The 22453-nt window shown below is 45.2% G+C and overlaps 1 protein-coding gene across 6 annotated transcripts in view; it reads right to left on the bottom strand.

Annotated features, from left to right (window-relative positions):
* The window catches only part of GRB10 (growth factor receptor bound protein 10), a 207274-nt gene that overhangs the window by 10246 nt on the left and 174575 nt on the right, over window positions 1-22453 (bottom strand). For all 6 annotated transcript variants that reach the window (XM_055126377.1, XM_055126376.1, XM_055126373.1 and 3 more), the window contains 4 exons: window positions 13402-13479; window positions 11859-11975; window positions 10680-10746; window positions 10421-10508 (listed from right to left, as the gene is read on the bottom strand). In XM_055126377.1, the coding sequence (XP_054982352.1) occupies window positions 10421-10508; window positions 10680-10746; window positions 11859-11975; window positions 13402-13479 (350 nt within the window). The remainder of the gene's footprint in view (window positions 1-10420; window positions 10509-10679; window positions 10747-11858; window positions 11976-13401; window positions 13480-22453) is intronic.

Raw genomic sequence — 22453 nt, 5'->3', positions numbered from 1 at the left:
GGACTAACCCCTGTGCATCGCCAGGTGTGACCCAAAAAGAAAAAAAAAAAAGAAAAGAAAATCCCAAGAGAAACACACACACACCCACAACCGCACCACCCCCCACACCCACACCCACCCCTAAAGTACCAAAAAGAAGGTATCAGGAGAAGAAATATTTCTTACTGTTTGGAAATAAACTTTCTTCTTTCTAGTGTGTTAAAGATACTCTGTGATAAATGAAGTGGCAGATCAAAGTCTTATTTGGGTAGCCACATGGAGGAAAATAAGATCTATTCTTAACCATAGATAAGTAAATACAACAAAAACACGAAGAATAAAGGAAAGGAGGGATGTTAAGGAAGGAAGGGAAGGAGGGTGAAATAGACAATACAAGTTTCTAAGATATGCAAAAATGATATATATAAAACTCAATCCTAAAAATAGATGTTTGCAAATGAAAAGAAAAATACTCTAAAATGACAGATTTGGAACTGGGGAAAAGAAATAATAGTTCAGGCTCAGATGAGTGCTTAGGTGAGAGGGGACACCTGTGTCTTTAGAAGTGTGCTGGCAGTGGGACTCAACTGTGACCCAACGCATGGCCCTTCCTCCCCCAGGTACACCGATGGTGTGGGGCGCAGCCTCCTGGTGGCAGCCACCTGGCTACCAGTTAATTTCCCCTTTCATAGTGCATTGAACCCTTGTTTCAGCCTCCTTCACCAAACCCTTACAAGGGCAGCCTGGATATCCCAAGGACATTTGGCCAATAGTTCACTCATCTACCCCAATCATCATATCGTCAAAACTCACCAAAATAATGGCAAACACAATCTGTACAATCCCAATCTAAAAACCACATACCCTGAAGCTGCACTAGAGGTCCCACATAAGTGACACAGGAGGACCAAGGATAAAGATAGTATCCTTGAAGGGGAAAGAGAAGACCACCATCTATTGATCTTGCCCAGACTCCTTCCTGGCAGTGAGACGGGGAAACTGAGAGTGAACTTGAGGGATCCACCTCCATACTACAGCATCATGTGGAAACAGCACAGGTCCCCACCATGAGGAGTGGATAAAGAAAAGAGTCCTGAAGTTACAACAGGGAATACCCACATACATAATCTCTCTGATAAAGAATTCAGAGATAAAGTGGTGAGGAGATTTAATGAGCTCAAAGAAACAGAGGAATGGACATCCAATAAAATACAGAAGGATACGAGAGCAGAAATAAGAAAACTACAAGCAGAAGTGTCACTAATAAAAAATTCAGTAGATGAAATGAAAAACTCGGAAGGTGTCCTCAATACTAAAATGACAACAGCCGAAGACAGAATCAGTGAGCTTGAAGATGAGCTGCAGAAAGCATCCAGGCAAGAACTGAAGATGGAAAAAGACCTCAAAAGAGCTCAAGGGCAGTAAGAGATGTATGGAATGAATTCAAGAGGAACAATATGAATTCAAGAGGAACAATCCTTGGAGTCCCAGGGGGAGAGAAAGGCAACCCCAATGATGTAATAGCAGCTAAAGACATCATTGCTGAAAATGACAAGTTTCCAGCGCTGGAGAATGCAGGCATCCAGATCCAAGAAGCCCAAAGGGTACCGGCTAAAAAAGACCCTAATAAAAAGACTCCAAGACATGTCATAATCAGAATGAATAAATACCATAGATAGACACACAATAAGCTAGGTCAAAGAAGGAAATCATATACAAAGGTGCATCCCTTAGACTTACAGCATACTTATCAGAGGAAACCTTTCAGACTTGAAGACAGTGGTGGGATATAGTGAAAAACCTCAATGAAATGAATGCCTCACTAAGAATACTTTATCCAGCTAGACTCTTATTCAGATTTTAAAGAATGATACACTACTTCATGGGTAAACAACAGCTCAGGAACATCATAAACCAAAACCAACCTTAAAAGAAGAACTGAAGGGACTACTGCAAGACAAAACCCTACAAGCACAAAAAACTTCTACAGAAAGATGGCACAAAACTCATGACAAGAATCTCTCTCAATGTCAATGGTCTAAACGCATAAATTAAGAGATACAGAGGGGCAAAATCAATTAAAAAACTGGATCCAACATTCTGCTGCCTATAAGGAACACATTTGAACAGTTGGAGAAAACACAGACTCAAAGTCAAAGAATGGCAAACAGTTCTTCAAGTAAACAACTCCGTCAAAAAGGCTGGGTAGCCATAATAGTATTTGACAACATAGATTTCGGGCTGAAAAAGATAAGAAGGAACAGCAAAAGCCGTTTCTTAATAATCAAGAGACATGTGCATCAGGAAGACATTATACTCCTAAACATATATGCACCCAATGAGGGGCCAGAAAAATACTTAAAACAACTGCTAATAGACTTTAAGGAGGACATTGGTAGCAACACAGTAGTAGTCGGAGACTTCAACATTGCCTAGTCACCTCTTGATAGATCAATGAAACTAAACTCAACAAGGAAGTACTGGCTCTGAAGGAAGAAATGAAAGAGAAAGGGCTAGTAGATATACACAGGAATTTTCATCCCCCCAAAGCCAAAAACACATTCTTCTCCAATGCATATGGAACATTTTCCAAGATAGAATACTTGCTGGGCCATAAAATATACCTCAACAAAATCAAGAAGATAGAAACTGTACCAATTATCTTTTCCAACCATACTGTACTGAAAATAGAAGTTAAAAACACACAGAAAGGGAGAATAAAGTCAAACACCTGAAAATTAAATAGTTCACTGCTGAACAAACAATGGGTTAGAGAGGAAATCAAACAGTCCTGGAAACAAATGAGAATGAGAACGCAAACTACCAGAGCCTGTGGGACTCGGATAAAGCAGTGTTAAGAGGAAAGTTTATAGCTCTAAAAGTGTTTACCAGGAAGGAAGGGTCCACATAAATAATTCGACTTTTCAGCTTAAAATCTTAGAAAATGACCAAGAAAGGGAGCCCAAACCAGGCAGGAGGAAAGAAACAATAAAACTTAGAGCAGAAATCAATGAGCTGGAATCCCAAAAAAACAATCTATCCCGTCCCGCGGGACCAAGTTATTCCAGGGTCTGAAGAGGCGCTACCTGAAATAGCAAGGGCGAGAAAGAGGGAGACCAAGCAAGGAACTGTTGTCAAGGTCTCGTTTATTGAAGGAAAGTATACAGAATATATAGGCTGAGGGGCAGGGCTTTTGCAAGGGGGCCAGGGTGGATCATGCGGGGCATTTTCGGGGCATTTGCGTAAGGGGGATCAGTAGACTGGAACATGATATGCCTGTCATCTTTGTGGGTCTCGCCCTTGGTACAGGATGTCTGTTTCAGAATACAATATCTTGGTGGACACTCCCTGTCTGGGGAAATGGCTAAGTTCTCCTTTTCCCAGGGTCCCGGTCCCCCACAACAATCCAAAAGATTAATGAAACCAAGAGCTAGTTCTTTGAAAAAAATAAGTAAGATCGATAAACCACTAAAGACTTACAAAGAGAGGAAGATAAAGAGAACCCTAGTAAACTGAATCAAATGAATAGAGGGACATCACAACAGAAACCACAGAAATTCAAAAGACCATCAGAGATTACTTTGAGAGTCTGTATGGCAAAAAAACAAGAGAAAATGGATAAATGGAGAAAAAAATTGATAATTTCCTGGATTCCTATAACCTCCCAAAGCTGAACCAAGGAAACTTGGAAAACCAGAAAAGACCTATCAATATTGAGGAAATTGAAATGGTAATCAAAAGTCTTCCCAAAAACAAAAGTTTAGGTCCAGATGGATTTACTACAGAATTCTTTCAAACCTTTAAAGAGGACCTCCTGCCAGTCCTTTTCAAGCTTTTCCAGGAAAACTGAAGAAACAGAATCATCCCCAAACACCTTCCATGAGGCACGTATAACCCTGGTACCAAAAGCAGACAGAGACTCCACAAAAAAAGGAAATTCCAAGCTGCTATCCCTGATGAACACAGATGCAAAAATCCTCAACAAAAAACTAGCAAATAGAATCCAAAGACTCATCAAAAAGAGTAAAGACAAAATGAACAAGTGGGATTCATCCCAGGGATGCAAGGATGATTTAACATTTGCAAGTCAATAAATATAATTATAACAATAAAAGAAAAGATAAAAACCATGTGATCATACCAATTGATGCAGAAAAAGCATTTGACAAGATCTAGCACCCATCCATGAAGAAAACTCTCAACAAAATGGGAGTTGAAGGAACTTTCCTCAATATAGTCAAAGTCATCTACCACAAGCCCATGGCAAGCATTATTCTCAATGAAGAAAAACTAAAAGCCATTCCTCTAAGATTAGGGACAAGACAAGGATGATCACTCTCACCATTTATATTTAATATAGTACTGGAAGTACTTGCCATAGCAATTAGGGAAGAAAAAGATATTAAAGACATCCAGTTAGGAAAGGAAGTCAAGCCTTCACTATTCGCAGATGACATGATACTATACTTAGAGAACCCTAAAAACTCTACCAAAAAACTCCTAGAAAGAATAGATTTGTATAATAAAGTGGCAGGTTAAAAAATACTCAGTAGCCCATGGCTTTCCTATATGCAAATAATCAAAGAGAAGACAGTGATATTTAAAAAAATCCCATTCATAACCATGCGTTAGAAATCAAGTACTTTGGAATTTGCTTAACTAAGGAGGTAAAGGGCCTATAAAAAAAAACACAAAAACAAACTACAAAACGCTACTTCAAGAAATAAGAGAAGATGCAAAGAAATGGAAATACATCCCCTGCTCATGTATTAACAGTCAAAATGGCAATAATCCTCAAAGCATTATACTGATTCAATGTGGTCCCTATAAGCATTCCCATGACATTTTTTTCAAAGAAATTGATCAAACACTCCTGAAATTCATATGGAACAATAAACCTCCATGAATAGCCAAAGCAATACTTGGAAAAAGAATATAAAGGTATCACCTTCCCCAACTTCAAACCACATTACAAAGCTGCAGTAATTAAAACAGCATGATATTGGAATAAAGACAGACTTCCAGACCAATGGAATAGATCTGAATATCGTGACACACACCCTCAAATATAGGATCATTTAGTCTTTGATAAGGGAGCAAGAAATGTGAAGTAAAGCAAAAAAGTCTCTTTAACAAGTGTCCTGGGAAAAGTGAACAACTACATGCAAAAAAAAAAAACCTCATACTTCTATCTAACACCATGCATGAAAGTCAGATCAAGATGGATTATAGACCTCACCTTCAGACATGAGTCCATAAAGTATATGGAAGAAAATGTAGGCAAAACACTCCACAATATTGAAACTAAAATGTACCTTCAAAGATGAAATGTCACTGACCAAGCAAGTGGAAGCAAAGATAAACAAATGGAACTACATTAAATTAAGAAGCTTCTGCCCCTCAAAAGAAACAGTGACCAAAATACAAAGACAGCCTTTGGGATGGGAAAGGTTATTCACCCAATACCCTTCTGATAAGCTGTTAGTATAAAAGATATACAAGGCACTGGTTGAACTTTACAAGAAAAAACATCCAACCCCATCAAAAAATGGGGAGGAGAAATGAAGAAAATCTTTATCAAAGAAGAGATTCAAATGGCCAAAAGGCACATGAAAAAATATTCTTCATCTCTAATTATCAGGGAGATGAAAATCAAAATAACAATGAGATATCATCTCACACCACAGAGACTGGCACACATCCAAAAGAACAAGAAAAACCAGTGCTGGTGCCGATTCAGGGAGAAAGAGATTCTTCTTCATTGTTGGTGGGAATGCCAACTGGTCCAGTCATTTTTGAAAACAATATGGACATTTCTCAAAAATCTAGAAATTGAGCTCCCATTTGACCCAGCAATACCACTTCTGGGAATATACCCTGGGGGCCCAAAAACACACAGCAGAAATGTTATCTGTACTCCTATGTTCATTGCAGCACTATTCACAATAGTCAGAATCTGGAAACCTGAGCGTCCAAGAACAGAAGATAAAGAAATTAAAGAATAAAGGATATAAAGGAATAAACTAAAGGGCAAAGAACTATGGCACATCTACATAATGGAATACTATGCAGCTGCTTGGAAAAATGAAGACATGAAATTTGCTTATAAATGGATGGACATGGAGAGTATCATACTGAAAGAAATGAGTCAGAAGGAAATGGCCAGATATAGAATGACTGCACTCATTTGTGTTATATAAAAAATATACCCAAGGCCAGGGAAAACAAGGGCTATGAGGACTGGTCAATGGTTAGAATCTACCATAAGTGTATGTGGGGTGGATGATAGGTAAGACAGAAAAAGGATGAATATGACAATAACAGTTGGAAATGATCATGCTGGACAAGAACTGATTGTTAAAAGTAGGTAAAGGGATATACATGACAATCTTTCAGTATCAATATTGAAAACCTCAATGAGAGAGATACTTGCCATAAAGGCAGGCTAGGGTGGATTGGGGGGTGATGGGAGGGAAACTTGGGGCACTGGTAAAGGGATGGCTGCTGGAATACTGTATGATTGAAACCTAATCATGAACAGCTTTGTAAGCATTTATCTCACAGTAACTCAATACAAAAATCTTGGGGAATAAAAAATATTTTTAAGCAAAGTACAGGAGAATATTTAACCCTTGCAAATCTGATGAAAGAATGAATCACTTAGCTAGTGAGTGAATCTTATTTCCCAGCATCTCATTTTCAACTATTTTTTTTATATTTATGAAATGACTGAAACAGAAATAGCAACTGTATTTTTTTTTTTTTAACAAATGGAGACCAAACTGTATGTGAATTCTCTGTGATAGGTTCACTAAATATTTCCTTATCAATATCAGGGCATAAATGTTACTTAAAATGTTTACCTAAAAAAAAGAAATAATCACTCAGAACTGCAAAAAGAAAAAGAAACACAGCACAGGATTTGGGAGAGAGGGAGGGAGGGAGGAAGAGAGAGATAAGGAGGGAGAGAGAGGAGAGAGGGAGGGAGACAGACAGAGATGAGAGAGAGAGAGGAAAGAGGATATAGGAAATAAAGGTTCTTGTCTTGCACTGATCCCTGAGCACTGCACATGGTCCCCTGAGCTAAGCACCTTTAAAACATAAGAAAAGACGCTTTTGCCCCCTTCCTGATGCAAAGTGCAACTTCACTCTCAGCTTAACATGTTCTCGCCCTTGTGGATTTCGGGGTTCGCTATGTGGCCATCACTGCATCTGGTAACTCTTTGCACTGGGGAAGTCTCTGCTCCTTCACTCCTCACAAGATACACCAGGGGAATCATGCATGATGGGGCCAGGAAATGCTGCACACAGCCTGGAAGCCATGAGCAAATGTCCTGCAGAGTAGCTGTCTGGAGAGCTGAATTGCACAGAGCAAGGTGCATTGCAGGAGGGGAGCTGAGACCACCGTGACCCCCCCCAACCCTGGCTCAGTGGAGGAGAGACTGCGCATGATGCGGCAGCACAACCTGAGTTGCTGGAGGTTGCTGGTGGCCCATCCTGTCTCTGCTGACCTTTCCCTCTCCCAGAAACAACCCTAAGGCAATGCCTGTCCCCACAAAGCAGTATTCAGACCATCTGGATCGGCTACACCCAATGCATTTAAAGTCTTTAAAGGTTTAAAGATTTGGCAACTGGTCCTGGAGACTTACTTGTCTTACACACCACCCCTGGATAAGTCTCAAGATCAGCTCCTGGGTTAAACCGGCTACCAACCTGGGGCATGGGGGCAGACTGCAGATTTCACTCATGAAATTCGTAAGGTTGCAAACCACTCCTTTCTACTTTTGTGTGTAAGATGGGAAGAAATAGAAACAAATAAGCTTTACTTCTATTTCAAAAGAGAAACAGAAGGATAAACAAACACCATTTCACCTATTACCAAGAAAATAATTCTAATAGGGGGTATTAGTTGTTTCATATTTTTGACTAGACTAGAACCATGGAAATGAGTCATATAATTTAAAAAATAGTATTAAAATGATGGCAGAGAGTCTCTTGCCCGCACGCCTGGCTGTCTTCCCCGGGGCCCCTCGAAGGGGATGGCCTCCAGCTTCCCTCCCCACCCCGAGCAGAGCTCCTGGCGGCTGAAGACCACTGGAACCTAGCTACAGCCATGTTGGAGGCCCCTCTCCACATGTTCGGACAGGCCTCATGCATGAAGGTACCGGCAGAAGAACCCAGGTGTGTGTAATACCATCAATGGTCAACATCCAGAGAGAGACTTAAAAGCAAGCTCTCAGAAGCGCGCGGCCTTCTTCTCCCTCTGGGAGAAACTGGCAATTTTCTGAGTTTCCTTCCACATGGGACAGTCTTGCAAGCTTCCCATGGTGTATTCATATGCAAAATCCAGTAACAAGCTGGATCTCATTCCCCTGACCCTGAAGAGTCCCCAGTGCAACATCAGATGGACTTCTAAGATCTCAGGGAAAGGATGAAATGAGATGTTACTGAGCCCACCCGAGAAATCAGTGATTAACGGGATTTCGTGATTCATGATTAAAATGATGAGAAAATAAGTCAAAATCATTTATTATTTTTTAAGACTGAAAGAAATGAACTTGAGTACATTAGAGAATATAAAGAATAACTTTAAGTTTATGTTTAACATGACCTGCTTGGAATATTCCTAAACAATCAAAAGGATTTTAAGAAATAGAAATTTTATAAAAGAAATATAAATTCAGTAATCTTGCTAAATTACTATCAGCATTAGTATTTTTCAAGTTGTTATTTGGGATAAAGTAAACAAATGATTAGTAGGCTAAAACAGGTGGAAGCTTTTAGTAAGATTATAAAATTTTATGTTATAAAATTCACTTATAAATGGAAGGAAATGGAAAGCATCATTCTGAATCAAATGAGTCAGAAGGGGAAGGACAGACATAGAATGACTAGACTCATTTGTGGAAATATAAAAAAGTACAAAATATGAGACTTAATACCCAAGGACAGTAGAAGCTATGGTTGGAAGCCTGCCTTAAGTGCTGGGGAGAAGGCAAGTGGGATAGAGAAGGGACCAGTATGACAAAGATAGTTGGAAATGATCCCTCTGGATAGGAACTGAGTGCTGAAAGTAGTAAAGGAACAAACACCTTTCAGTATCTGTGTTGTACACCATAGTGCCAGAAGGAGAAGGAGAGGGAGAGGGCCAAAGGGAGGGAGTGAGGGAGAGAGGAGAGAGAGAGAGAGAGAGAGAGAGAGAGAGAGAGAGAGAGAGAGAGACAGACAGACACAGAGAGCGAGCGAGCCTGCCATAGAGCCAGGCTGAGAGGGGGTGGGAGGGAAACTGGGGGTCAATGGTGATGGGAAATGGACACTGGTGGAGGGATGGGTGCTGTATGACTGTATGATTGAAACCTAATCATGTAAGCTCTGTAACCATGTATTTCACAGTGACTCAATTACAAAAATAAAAACGAAAAAAAATTTTTTCAAAGAACACAATCACTGTAATCTTCAATTTGGATTGGCAATATCATTGTGAACCCATCATTTTTACTTAAAAGCAACAAGAACATGTTTCAGTTTTGCTGAACAAAAAAGATTTATAGATGCTATCTCCAGAAACATGCTTGCTCAGAGAAAAACTACTGTTTCTAAGAGGATGTGTTGAGTGAGTCAATGCATCTTGTCACATCTGGGATCCAATGCTGTCAGTGCTTGGTCCAAGTAAGTCACTCAGGAAGTAACAGGAAAGTCCAGTGATTGACAAGAGGCAACAGGGAGGGAGGGAGCGAGAGAGGGAGGGTAAGAATAGTAGAAGAAAGATAATGAGTAAATGTGGACTATTATACAGGATCCAAGCATTCTGGTGCTGGTCAAGGTATAGTGGATCTCCACCTTGGTTGGATGTTAAAAAAAAAAATCATTTGAAAAGGAAATGGAGGGATTTGGGGATGAAAGCAGAGCGTGTCCAAGATCACAGCAAGTTCAGCAGTGCTGGGCTGTGGTAACTACCTCTGCACAGGTGGAGTCCTGCCCTCGTGTGGTGAGGGGAAGCAGCACTTGCTGTGGTCCCCGAATGCAAGCAAACGTGATACAAAGGTGGCTAGGGAAGTGTGTGAGCCCCGATTCCTTATCTCTCCGGCTCTGGTATCCTGTGATGACTCCAGCAAATATCCCAGGCAAGGCTGTCGGAAGTGTATACACACACACACACACACACACACACACACACACACACACACACACACACACACACACACACACACACACACACACACACACACACACACACACACACACACACACACACACACACCCTTAATTTCTTTTCTACCAATTTTGAGCTATGCCAGCTTGTACAACCCTGGTATCTCCAAGGCGGATTTCCTCTTCTTTCATGTCAGACTTTAAAGCTTGCCTCCTCCGCCCCTCTCCCGGCCCCCACGGCAGCCCACCATGAACAATCACCCCCAGCTGTTCCCGGCACAGCGCTTACCCGTCCACCAGTCCCTGCTGCTTGACGATCCTGTGTGCCTCTTCCCTGGAGATCCTGCCATGGAACCAGTGCTGAGTCTTGTGAATCACTGTGGAAGGGAAGAGGAGAGGGTCTTGGTCCCTGGGCAGATCCTTGGAATCCACTGCTGACCTGCCAACAGTGGGGCCCCAAATCCCATGGCCACACCTGTCACCGCTCAGGAAGAACTGGGAGCTGTGTGCACCGTCTACACAGAGAGAGTAAGCCCAAATGTGTTTACCTGTGCTTAGGGTAGAAGGGTGGAGGGGACTTTGGCTACCTAGGATATTCATCCGCGTGCTTCGCTTCTGCAAAAGAAATCCCCACGTTAGCACTACAGACAGCAGACTGACACCCCGCAGTCACCCACACAAACTCATGCCTCAGGGTAGCAGGCTGGGTGGGTGGGAGGTAAACTGCCCAAGACACAGGTCCTGCAGATGACGGAGCTGTCTGCGCCCCCTCCTGACCACATGGGACAAGAGCTCATGCTGACAGTTGTCAAAACAGAAATGAGAGCTGTGGGGACAGTTAAGTAGTGGCAGTCATGCCTGTCATTCACGAGGTGATGCTTAAGTCCAGCCCTGCCTGGCCCCCCATGTGCCACTGGGTGAACCCTTGGTGGCCCACAAACACTTCTGGGTGGGCACTGATGGCTCCAGTGCCACAGGGCTTGAATAAGCCAAGCATGGAACCATGAGGTCACACTGCCAGGCCAAGCATCGCCAGGAACAGCTGCTGAGGTTCCCAAGCCCACTAGGGATGCCCCTGCACAACCACCAAACACGCAGAAAAGCATATCCGAGCAACCTGAATGGTATTGCACAGACACTTGCTCACACAAAAGATACATAAGGAGATGCTGGGCTAGCACAGTGGAAAAGAGGATGAGCGTTCCATGAACCAGAAAGATCTCCCAGCGCTGGTTACCACACAGCATCTGTGCTCGGGCCCACTCACTTAGAAATGGAAATATATGTTTCAAGCCAGAGCTGAGGGTTCATGTATCCTAAGCTTTCTTAAAATCTACAAGCATGCTGGGATGTTGGGTAACATTCTTTCTGGCTAGAGACTGAGAATGAGAGTGAAAAATGGAGAGCGTGTCCAGTGCTACTCGGCAGTGCTGGGCTGTGGTATGGATGCAGGCTGTCCAGGCCTCACCAGACAGAGTGTCTGAGAGCTACAGGAACCACCCAGGACACTCAGCAGCAGGAGGTTGTGTCGATCACTCTCTCCTGCCCCTTCTGCAGAGCCCCTGGGACGGGGCAGTGTGCACAGCTGGGGGTGGTGACTTGGCTTCCTGCACGAGAGCTCAGATGCCCGTATTCCCTTGGCCCCTCCCTCGCCAGCATCCACAGAGACAGTCATCTGGGTGACAGGCCTGGGTGGCCTGTCATGGAGTCGAGGGCCACATCCTCACCCTCCAGGCATGGCCTTCCTCCAGGGCTGCGCTCTGAGCTTCTGCCGGATTCTCAATCACTCTTCCCGTCTGACCAGAGAAATCCATTGCCACCAGGGAGTTCTCGGAGACACTGCGCTGGAAGGGAGAGACTTGGTGTCCTTACAACGTTGCAGGACAAGCCACCGCACATACAGGGGATTCTTAGAGGAAAAGGTCACGAAATCTGGTGGAGCAGCTGCAAAGTGCCCTCCCTGAGTCTTGCAACTCAGGTTCAAGTTGGAAAAGCAGTGACTGAAGGCTTGTCAGCTAAAAATGGCTTTGGATTATTTTGAGACTAAGAAACCGGCCATCTCACAGTTTCCAAAGCTGTGGGACTGAGACTACAAATGCTGGCAGGATGTGGATCCTGTGGTCCTTCCCATGGACAGTAACTTGTGCTGAAACACACCAGAAGCAGAAACATGGAACCCAGGCCTCTCGGCATCTGGTCCTTTAATACACCATGGCCTAATGTTACACCTCACAGGAAAGACTCTAGTGGAACTCTGTTGGAGAGGACGGTGTTTCTGACCCTTCGGGAAAAACAGCACGTGCTAACAAGCAGATGCTGGGCCACCCCCAGGCCAGGGGCGTGGGTAGAGAATCGTCCCAGCTCTACAGACCCTGGAGCACCAGGAGCACGTGGCTGCATCTGTGGCTGCGCAATACCTCCCGATTCCCCAGTACTGCAGGCCAGTAGGAACACACCAAACTGGATGGGGAGGCAGCAGGGAAGCCAGCCACGCTCATTGAACAGAAACAAAAAGAGGGTCCAAGAAGCAGCAAGAAGTTTAGTAAGCCCTTAGACAATGGCTTTAATAACTCCATCATGAGATATAACAATTCTCACAAATTTTCTTTCCTGCAAGCTACCCATAGCATATTTGATATGCCAAAAACAAGTCTCACAATGGAGACATTACTGGTACCTGCTCAAGCAAATCAATGAACAATGGGACAACAGTGCTACGGTGCTACTGAAAAGATAACGGTAATTCCGTTTGCCATTTTGTTGTAACAAGTAGTATGAAATAAGTAATTTTGTGACTGCCAAGAGGTCAGGTTTTGGGGGTGGGTAGGAGACTGAGACAATGAAGGGGGTAGGTCACAATGTGTGATGGGTGTTGGGACACTGAATGCCTAAAACAACTGTTTCATGAACAATTTTGTAAACCACAGTTTAAATAAAGATTTTTTTAAAAAAAGAACATAGAGGATTTATTATAATATCTAAATCCACATTAAGGATTCAAACAAAATGGTCAATAGCATAAAGGATTTCATGGCTAAAAAGGACAAAGACAAAAGTGGGCAAGGCGGCTCCTTAGTAGAACCTCTAGTTGCTGCTGGAGTTCCTGAGCCCGTGAGGGTGGCACAGGGCTGCGGAGGAAGGCAGGCACTGGGCTCTGCCCCCAGGTGGCACACTAAACCCCCACCGTGGTCCTTCTGCAATGCACATGCTCTTTCAGCTTCCCGGAGAGCGTGCACATGGATGCAGTGGCGAGATTGCAGCTGGACTTACCACTGGAGCCGAGAAGGGGGAGGGAAGGCGTCTCCTCTGCTGCGGGGTCCTGTAGTTCTGGTAAAGGAGCATCCCATACTACAGGGGAAAGACAGAGTCAGTGGCGAGCCCCAGCACCGGCAAACCCACAGGGACCACATGGTAACAGTCTGCTGGTGACCTCAGGGGATGAGCACCCAGCACAGCACTTTCTGCCCTATCAAAACTGCTTGGGCACAGAGGACAGCAGTGACTGGTCATACAGGGATTCGAGGCGTACAGAGGAATGAACAGGACAGTAAAAACACCAATGAAAGCCCAGGAATACCAATGTGTATTATTAAATGCTGCCAAGACCTTCTATGACTGAATTCTTTCCATTTTATGAAACTTGTACATTTATCTTCATTTCACAAATGGAACTGAACATAGATAAGTGAAGTTTCTTTAGGTTATAAATTTAGCACTCATGATCCCACTATATGCAGCCTATTCCCAAACCAGTGCTCCTCCTAAGCTCCCAAACCAGTGCTCCTAAACCCCTAACCCCAATGTATGCAGCCCATTCCCAAACCAGTGCTCCTCTTAAGCTCCTGACTGGCTCAGCCATTGTGTTTTCATTACTGTTTGTTCCGCTTTGTTTTGTTTCTACTCTGACAATAAAGCCTAAGGGTTCTGCAAAACTTGGTACTTTCAACACCTCGATTGCATTTCTTAATTATCCACTCAAACCACATGAAAAAGATAAAAATATATCAGAGAGAATGAAAGAGCCAAGAGGGAAGAGGGCTGTGTCTTCCTCCTCATTCCCCACTGTGGAATGTAAACTCAGTTCCAGCTCTAGGTTCTACAGTTGGCGCTTATTTCTACATAAAACAAAACATTGAAAACCTCTAATTTAGGTGCAACCACACTTCCATATGAGATTACAATGAAAACTGCAGAAATGCTTAAGAAGTCAAGAAGCAGGAATAAAAAGAGACCCTAGCACACAGCACGCCACGGAAAGAATGGCGAAACCAGGAAACGTGCAAAGTGGATGGAGGAAAACACACAATACCTCCCTAGAAGCAACGGTAGGACTCGCTGACTTTTATAGAAACAGTGAGAGTCAGAGGGTGATGGGCTGGGCGGCCACAGAAAGAAATAACTACCAGGGATCCTATAATCAGTGAAAAGTTGCTTCCCAAGAATGAAGTAAGAGGAGTAAGAAATAGTGACATTTTATCAGCAGCAAGCCGACACTGAAGAACTGCTCGGGACAGCTCTGGGTAAGGGGGAACACAGTCTTAGGAAAGAATTAAGTGTACACATGGTGGCAGGAGTGACAATGAAAGTTGATACAGTATAATTTTTAAAAAAGCAAGTGCCTTAAATTATGTGGAGAATTAAAATGTAGGACAAAAATATTTACAAAGGAGCGATGAGATGAGCATCTGTACACGCTCACAGACGTGGTGAAAGTGCTAAGTCAGGAGATTATCTCAGTTAAACATATGCCTACAATCTCTAAGGCAGTCTCTATACATGGCCAAAGAATGCATAAACAGTAGGCTAACAAGGTTCAAAATAAGAATATTTTATGGGGAAGGGCTGAGGAGAGAGCAAGCAACAGGGGAGAGAGGGGCGAAGCGGGTTGGGGGGAGCTGAGGGCCAACATGAGAGGCTGACTCTAGCACTGGACACAGTACTGAGCCCAAGGCAGAGCATGCTGAGGTCACAAAACTATGATGAATACTCCAACTGCATGATAAAGATAATCAGAACTAAAATAATTATGCTCATAAAAGAGGTATGCCCTGAACATAAAATGCAAAAAAAGAGGTAAATAAAGATGAGATGAAAAGAGAAAGTGAAAACTAAGTGAAAATTGCAAAGAAACAGATGATGCCGGACAGGCTGGATTAGGAAGATCATCAGGGAAACAGCATACTGAGACAATGCACACCAACTTTAAAGCTATGCAATAACTAACAGCACATGTGCATATACACAATGTATACATGTAAAGACAGATCGTGCATCTATATACACACTGCTTATGGACCTCTGCAGACTTCTATCTTTCTGCCCTGGGAGGGAGCCTCTGAGCCCTTCAAGTGTTCAGTGCAATAAGAATTTGCTGGCTCCTGAGTCCAGCAGGCCCCCGTCCCTGACCACTTCTGGTGCTGTCTGGAGCTGTCTCTGCTCATCTCTGGCAGTCTGCTTGCCCTCTGGGGTCTGGAGAGCAGTGATCGCTACATGGCTGGGCCCCAGAAGAATGCTGGCCACCAGCAGTCAAGGAAACTCCTCCTCTTGGCAGGACTCTGTGTTCTGCTGAAGGGCAGGCAGGGAGATAACGGCCCTTCACATGACCCCAACACGGGGAAGGCAAGACGCCCAGTGCCGGGCCTTGAGGGAACTTCCCTGAGGCTACTAGAAGCCTTCCTTCCCCCTCTGCCATACTTAGTTCTCAGGGGCTACTTCTGATGTTTTGTTTTCTGGGCCACATCTTGCAGTGCTCAGGGACCACTCCCAGCACTTGGGTGAGCATATGTGATGACAAGGGAGGGCCCGGGTGGGCTGTACGCAAGGCCCTTCAGCCCTTGCAGAGCAGGGCCAGCATTACCACAGGCCGGCAAGTTCTCTAGTCCTCAGAGCCATTTCTTGCCACCATTAACTATCTCCTTTTACTGTCTGCTGGCCTAGTCAAGCTCTGAACCTTTGGGATGAATGAAGGAAACTGCAATTAGTCTTGAGGTGAGGACAGCAAGAAAACCCTGTGTATATGTGTGTGTGTATAAACATCTATCTATCTATCTATCTATCTATCTATCTATCTATCTATCTATCTATCTATACACACATATATATACATACACACATATACACACACACACACACACACACACATATATATATACACACACACAGACACACACACACATATATTTCGTCCTTTAGGCTTAACTTCAACTTTTTAACATCCTGAAAGTGGTAGATGGCTGATTTTGAGTCATGTTTTTTCTAATCAAGACATTTGGTTTATACATTCTACATTAGTTGTAACTTGTCAATTTTTGTACTTATTCAATTCAAAATATTTTCAAGTTTTTTTCTGTACTGCTCTTGGGCTTACTCCTGGTTTTGTGCTCAGGAGCCACTCCTGGCAAAGCTCGGGGGACCAGATGTGGTGCTGGGGACAGAAACTGGACTGACGGTGTGTACAGCACGTGCCTTACCCCCTGGACCCCACCCCTGGTGCTGGCAGTTCCTTATTTGTACTTTAAGAATATTGCACTCCATGGCCCATTCCTTTTGGTCTGATGCAGCTGTGGTCCTGGCTACAGTGCTTGCTGACAGTTAGATGCAGCTCAGACACTCACTGTGGTGCCTACTGCGGCGGGCACACCCTTTCCTGGCTGTTCTTGTGACACTGTCTCGGTCTCCTGCTGCTCCCATGCTCCCTGGGGCTGCTCACATCTCTCCGTTAGTGCTGCTGAGGGCTGCACTCCATCCTGGTGTGCATGCAGAGACCAAAGGCAGCAGCTCAATGGGCAGCGTCACTAGGTTCATGCCTGGGACAGGCAGGGTGTGGGGGGCCCTTCTCACCAGGCAAGGCAGCACCTCACGCTAAGCTCCCTCCTGCATCCATTCTTCATCATGGTTATATACTAGCCCACTGTACATCAGGGACAGGAAAAATGACTGGTTTCAGGGTCATTCACAGTTATGCTCAGGGGTCATTTCGAGGATCAGCTGTAGTGCTGGGGACCAAACCTGGATCAAGTGCCTCCAAGGCAAGTGCCCTACCCACTGTACTATCTCTCTAGTCCCTAAATTAACTTTTATTTTGTTTACTATATACTTTCTTCTGGTCCTTCAAAGGGAGAAACATAACTACAGAAGTGTTCTCCTCCATGCCCTACTCACTGGAATCTCTCTCTAGTGTCCAAATTATCTTTATTTTGTTTACTTTATACTTTCTTCTAGTGCTTCAAAGAAAGAAAGATGACAACAGAAGAACATTCTGTATTTTTCTATTTTGCAAAGCTTCTCATTTCTTATTCACATCCAGTTGAATGTGATATTCCCACAAAATAAGGAAAAAGGTGACAGCTGTTGTTTTGCTTCTGTTGGTAAGAGAGTGCACACATGTTTCCACATTAAGCAAAGTGGCAGTGTTTAGAACAAAGTCGATGTTTGCCAAGTTAAACAAGCCCCTCCGCTCCACTTAAGATGGTATGCTAACATGAGTAACAGAAACAGGCCAATCCAACCTTGGAACTAATCAAGCATTTAATCTTTATGCTCTTCAGGAAGAGAAGATAAAAATTTATTTTTGAGCAAGGCAGCAAAACAGTTTGGGATCACTGCTAAGGGAATATCTGCACTGCTGGGCTCGGCTGCAGGACTGACTGTGCATCCTGCTCTGATGCCACTACGCAGTGGAGTTGAGCACGGTATAGGTGGGGCTGAGAGGGAATCCCAGTGAGTTGCATGTCAGGGGCCAAAGCCCACGTTTGTGGTTTTTTTGGGGGGGCCACTCCTGGCAGTGCCCAGAGCTTACTCCTGGCTTTTCACTTCAGGAATCACTCTTGGTGGGCTTGAGGGACCCCACCTGGATCAGGCACATGCACATGCCTTACCTACTGTGCTGTCTCTCTGGTCCTCCTAAAGTCCACTTAAGATGCCAGGAGTGACCAGATCCTCCAGGCAATGTGACCCACAAGTCCTATGAAGGCAGGGCTGGCATTCCAAACCACTTCAGGACAGAGACCTGTTCTGACGGCCATACATGTGTGGTCTGAACAAATATTTAAACTACACAGCACACGGTAACCACTGGATAGCCTGCCAAAAGTTTCTCCTTCTTCATTTCTGGCCAAGCAGGGGATCACATGCCCATGGTGTCTGTGGCTGGGAGGGGCGTGTGCCCAGCCCCACCTCGTGACTGGGAACAGAGCCTGGGTCTCGTGTCCCTTAGCGGTGGCTGTGCCCACCTGGCCTCCCTCCCTCCCTATCTCACTGGAGACCAGCACCCAGGGAGGGGCTGCTTCACAGGCTGGGGCCCCGCAGAATCAGGGAGGCTTAACTGCTACAGCTGCTAAGATTGGGAATTACTTGCAATCAACGGCAATCTTGTTCACCATATCATTTGTAAAAAATTTTCATCTGTTCCACATATTAATGAGTTTTCCTGGGAAAAAAAGGAAGAAAAAACTGAGAAGCACGATATTTGAGAATATCTAAGAAAGGTGTAAATTAGTAACGTTCATACTCTGATAGTTTACAAGGGAATAAATATGGCAAAGACAGTCTGTGCATGTTATAAAAACCTGGCAGCTAATTTTCCAAGTAAGACCATTAATATGTAAACACCGAATTAACCAAGACCCTACCTCTTAAATAGACGCATTTAAAGCAGAGGAAACTTCAAGAGTTAGAGAAGAGGACCCACCAGGTGAAAAGATGGGCTCTTTCCCAGCCCAAGACCAGAGTTCTGGCAAGAGTGCTGCAGTGACTGACTGCCCTCTGTGGCGGAGCAGCACGAGGCTGTCCAGGCCAGCACCCATCAGGGCTCCGCATCAGCCTGGCAGTGAAGCGACTGCGGGTGGCTCCCTTGGGAGCACTCCCTCTGCCTTTGCCCTCAACCCCCACCCCTCGTGATGACATGTGATGCTGTCGGAGGGCACCGGCATGAGGCTCTGCTCTGCACAATCTCTTCACCCCCCAGCTCCAGCCAATGGTGACACTCCTCCCTGGAGCACCGGGCGCCCCCTTCCTTCCAGACACGCAAGCATTTGTCTCAGCACAAGCACTTGTGCAGGAGGCCCGATTTTCTCCTTGGACGAAGGCCTTGCTATATTAATTGCCTTCCCAAAGTCAGGCTGTGCAGAAGAGAAGCAAGTGTCCGCTACAGATCCCTGCAGCGAAAACACAGTCTGCGAGGACTCGACAGCCATTCCTCAAGAGGTTTAGATGAAGGGACAGGTCGGGGACAGCAGATAATGGGAAGAGCCTCACAGCATCCACAGAATTGTGTAGTAAACATTAGGAAAGAGTGAGAAATGGAAGCAGGTAGTACTTGCTAGCTTCATTCCCTGAGAGCATCTATGAAGTTGAACTCCACCATGCTTTTTTTATGTATGCTCAAACTAAGATTTGATTATTATTTTTTTAAAGAGTCGATTATTTTTAAAGCAACTGTAGATGAAGAAAGAGAGATGAAAGGATGGTGCATACGCCTAGCATGCACGAGACCCTGAGTTCAATCTCTGATACCACGCCACCTGCCTCCTTCTTGGGCACTGTCACAGACTGCCCTGTGGCCCCCAAGCACTGCCAGGTCCAAGTGATATCAGAAGGGGCCCTGGTGCTACCCCCCCACCAATAAAAGAACAGCCAAGAAAGCCCCCTAGTGATGTCACTTAAAAGGCAAAAAACAACAAAGATTAATTAAAATCCAGGTGCTTCTCTGAAAAAAAGGAATGGATTTTTCCACAATCTGAAGTCCAGGGTGCTGCTTCACCATAACCCACCGTACAGAAACAGCGCTGGGTGTTGGGACAGCACGACTCAGGCTCCTGGGGCCTGCAGGCTGATGCTGGCCATGATGGGAAGGATCCTCTGCATTCTTTCAGACAAGCACATGACTGGACAGAGCATCTGCGGGGCTAGATCGGGGGAGCAGGTCACCCCTGCGTCCTGTCACGCGGACAATGCCCTGTCAGAGGACAGTGCCTGCTCTGTGCTGGCAGAACCCACCGTGAGACAGAAGGCCAGGGCTCTCAGGGTGGAAAGCAGAGCCCCTCAGGCGGGCGGTGCCCAGGCAGGGCATACTCAGGACGAGCCCACATCTCCCGGACACCCCAAACACAGGAGGGATCAGGTGTCAGAAAAGAAAGGCCTAAACCAGATAGCAGACCTCCGCTCTCATTCGCACCTGGAGTACAGAGCAGTTCCTAATCCCATTCCCAACAAAACCCCAAGGTCGGACAATCTCCTGGGTCAGACAAGTTTCGTTTGGACAACGGGAGATACACACATGCGCAGAACAGGAGACATCAACGGTTACCATGTCTTTATTGTTATACAGCTGCTTTCTGATGGCTTAATGCACTCTCTATGGCCATAGCTATGGAAATACTCCGGCTTTTGTCTCCTTTTTTTTGCTTTATGGGTCACACCTGGCAATGCACAGGGCTTACTCCTGGCTCTGCACTCAGGAATCACCCCTGGCGGTGCTCAGAGGACTATATGGGATGCTGGGAATTGAACCCGGGTCGGCTGCGTGCAAGGCAAACACCCTACCCACTGTACTATTGTCTCTCTCTTTTTTCATTTTTAAAATATCAAATTGAGATTTCTATGATTTATACTTCTTTTAATCATGATTTCTTACGCACATAATTCTAACATCACCCCCATCAACAGTGCCCTCTCCCCTCTCCCAAGGAGTCCACACTCTCCCGAGGGTCATGAAGACCAGCTCTCCCATATGCTGCTTGGGCCCTCTGCTGCTCATGTGCGGGCTGTCTTAAAGTCCTGCACATTCGAGGATGACTCTGGATCTGCCCCTTTCCTTCTGATGGACTCTATTCTGTGCAGTTCCTTCCCTGTTCCTGTGAATCGCATGCCTCTGTTCTTCCTTAGAGCTGCACAGCATTCCACTGTGCACGGCACCATGACTCGGATCCAGTTAGCATTAACTGGGCACTGTTCTTCATGCAAAGCAGAGGACAGCCCCGTGATGAGAGCTGGGAAGATGATGCTGCAAGGAGACACTTGTCAGAGCTGGTGATGCCAGCCCGCCTGGGCCACTGGGACTCTGCAAGCACTGCGGCAGGATGGAGCTGAAGGTCCAGTCTGACAGGCAGCCATAAAGGAGGGGCCCAGGGAAGGCAGGAGGGAGCCAGGCAAGACCCGATGAAGCATCATGTCCAGGATTTAGACATAACTGGGCAGAGAATTGGCCAGGCAATGGTGGATGGATCCTTGTTTCCCATTGGTGCTGGCCGCAGAGACGAGGCCAAAGTTGGGCTGAAGCTGTGGTCCCATCTCAGAAAGGCCTCCCCACTGCAGTGCTCAGGAAAAAGGGGGCAACCTTGTTTCAAGGGTTCACCCTGAAATAACCTCCACTGCTCCCCAATATACACACCAAACTACTTCCCCATTCTGGAGGCAGCGGTGGGGGAGAGCAGCACACATGTCTTCCTCTACGATGCACGCCCTTCTCTGGCCAAGACCAAGGTGTGATCAGGGGGAAGGACCGACCCTTGGAAAGCTGCAAGGAATTTCCACACCTGGCAGTTTGCCTGCCTTCTCAGGGAGTGACGAGAGACGCGGAGGCAGCAGGACAGAAGACTCTGCCATCACAGTCCACTCAGGACCAACCAAGCCCTGGTGCCTGGTGCTGGCCACTGCAATGGTCACTAGGTCCTAGCTCCTGTCTAGAAAAGGCACTTTAAGATATAAAACAAGCGGCTCACTGAATGCAAGGTGCAACCTGCACAGAGGCTATGGTAAAGCAGAACCACACAGAGAAGCGGGCGGGCGTTTGCCTTCCCAATGGCTGGTGGGGCAGCTGGGAATGAGGTTCTGGAAACATACTAGTTGCCTAACAAGAAGCCCATACGTGGGTATAACATGCATGTTACAAAGCTTCTGTGAGGAGATGATGTTGCAGGTGTAAAGGGAGGAAGAATGCGTGCCCACAGTACAGCCAACTCTGTTCATGATATTCCACAGTGTATCAGCTAACGGTCACGTCATGTCTGTCATCGTAACTAGCAGCTCTGCTCACGTTCCTCCCTCAGCCTGTTTTTGTTAGACAACAGCAGAAGGAAGACTCCCACCCTCTCTTACTCAGGAAATGCTTGCTAGGAACCTGCCAACTAGATTTACTATGTGTTGCCCAAAATAATAAAATATGTAGTTCCCTACAGTATGCTCCGCCTTTCCATTTCTGATTTTTTTTCCAAGAGACTGTGCATTTGCAGATAAAAAAACTCACACATAGAAATTTCCCCACCCACAGTCACCTGGTTTGCATGGCTGCTTTCCAGGACGGATCCCGATTTTTCTCCTACAG

The sequence above is a fragment of the Sorex araneus genome, chromosome 2 (assembly GCF_027595985.1).
Source record: "Sorex araneus isolate mSorAra2 chromosome 2, mSorAra2.pri, whole genome shotgun sequence".
NCBI classification, from domain to species: Eukaryota; Metazoa; Chordata; class Mammalia; order Eulipotyphla; family Soricidae; genus Sorex; species Sorex araneus.
The sequence above is the reverse complement of the archived record's forward strand: the minus strand, read 5'-3'. Positions and strand labels throughout refer to the sequence as shown.